General features: G+C 46.4%; 1 protein-coding gene across 1 annotated transcript; it reads right to left on the bottom strand.

Annotated features, from left to right (window-relative positions):
- On the bottom strand, nucleotides 283–1,020 carry LOC109714604. Its single transcript, XM_020239304.1, has one exon. The coding sequence runs from the start codon at nucleotides 1,018–1,020 to the stop codon at nucleotides 283–285; it is 738 nt and encodes a 245-aa protein (XP_020094893.1).

Raw genomic sequence — 1,983 nt, forward strand, 5'->3', positions numbered from 1 at the left:
GAAAGGTCGAAGCACTTGATTCATGACTCGCATGAAGGTACTTGGGGCATTCGTCAATCCGAATGGCATGACCAACCATTCGTACAAACCTTCCTTCGTTTTAAAGGCAGTTTTCCACTCATCTCCTTGTCTAATTCTTATTTGATGATACCCGCTTCTAAGATCAATTTTTGTAAAGATTATGGATCCAGCCATCATATCAAGCATATAATCCAATCGAGGAATCGAAAATCTATACTTAATAGTGATCTTGTTGATGGCTCGACTATCGATGCACATTCGTCAAGTTCCATCCTTCCTAGGAGTAAGGAGTGCCGGGACTGCACAAGGACTCATACTCTCCCTAATGAAACCTTTTCTAACCAAGTCCTCTACTTGACGTTTTAATTCACCATGCTCCTTAGGGTTCATCCTATAATGTGGCAGGTTTGGCAATGATGATCCAGGCACCAAATCTATCGCATGTTGAATATCTCTCATGGGTGGCAGCTCATCAGGTAACTCGTCTGGGGTCAAATCAGAATAGTCAGATAATAGGTTTCGAAGGTTCAATGGCAGATCAGGTTCAAGGGAAGGCTTCTCTACCTCTCGAACAACTAATGCGTAAACAACGGCAGAACTAGCCTCCATACAAAATTGCTTCTTGTTCAAGAAATAAAGCGGTCTAGTTTGCTCTACCAACCTATTTTCCTTAGATATGGTTGGTCCATTACGTGCATTAGATTGGCTGGTCGAATACTGAATCGGCTTAGGTCGGTGAGGTCTTAGCACGATCTTTTTCTTATCATGAGTGAAGGTGTATGTGTTTTGACGGCCATAATGTGTAACATCATGATCATACCACCATGGTCGTCCCAAAAGAATGTGTCCGACATCCATCGGGAGGACATCACACCATACTTGATCCCTATATGTAGCAAAGTTGAGAGGGACCAAATATCGCTCAGTGACAGGTATCGTAGTCTTATCTACCCAAGCAACTCTAATGGGATTTGGATGTGGTTCAGGGGTCAACTTCATTCGGTCAAGGGCTGTTTTGGCTACCACATTCATGCAACTGCCGCCATCAATAACGACCTTGCATACCTTATCCCCGCACTTGGTATAAGTGTGGAAGATAGCAGTGCGTCGCTAGTCACCCTCATCCTCCTTCGTGGTAAGAACACAACGGACGACTTGTAGTGGAATGGTGTCGTCTAGGTCATCTACGTATGCGCTCTCATCCTCGTCACTTGGATACTCCTCAGTCTCATGCACTACTTCCTCTAAATCATCTTCATCATTTTTCATCATCAAGTTACGCTTTTGTGGACACTTATTCGAGTAATGGCCCATTCCTTCACAGTTAAAACACTTCACTCGAGAAAGGTCTTGTTTAGTTCCTTCGACTAAAGATTTTCCCCTAGAATCTCGATTAGGTTGATTGAAGGTACGATTGACTTACCAGTGTTTTGGTTTCTATCGGTCCACTTCTTAGTACTTGACTCCCCGGCTTGGTAACCGAAACGCCTAGTAGGAGGTTTAAGATAACGTTCATATTCGAGTGCGAGTTGGAACGCATCCTCTACGGTGTTTACTCGATGGGGTGTAATCTCTTTCTGGATTTCCTCACGTAATCCTCTCCTAAACCGGGCCAACGTCACGTCCTCTTCTTCCTGGACATTACACCTAACAGAAATCTGTCAGGCCCGGGTACCAGCGGAAGCATATCCGGTACGTAAACAGACCCGTCATACACCTGCTACGACCTCCTCTGCTGCTGCGGCCTCCTCTGTCTGGGCGGCATACATACGCTCGCTCGAACACTGCCGAGGACTCTCAGACTGCCGCTGTCCCGGTGGTCGTCTATACTGAGAGGGTGCTGTCGGGGTCCCCTGGCTCGGAGCTGAAGGTGCAGGTGCAGATGCTAATGATGGGGCAGGCGAAGAACCTCTCGGGCACTCTGAACGATAGTGGCCCTCCTGGCCGCAGATAAAACACTTA

This window comes from Ananas comosus, linkage group 8 (genome assembly GCF_001540865.1).
Source record: "Ananas comosus cultivar F153 linkage group 8, ASM154086v1, whole genome shotgun sequence".
NCBI classification, from domain to species: domain Eukaryota; kingdom Viridiplantae; phylum Streptophyta; class Magnoliopsida; order Poales; family Bromeliaceae; genus Ananas; species Ananas comosus.

Bases quoted from the DNA above. Each gene is read 5' to 3' on its own strand.
- LOC109714604 (XM_020239304.1), bottom strand. From the start codon at position 1,020: ATGAAGTTGACCCCTGAACCACATCCAAATCCCATTAGAGTTGCTTGG.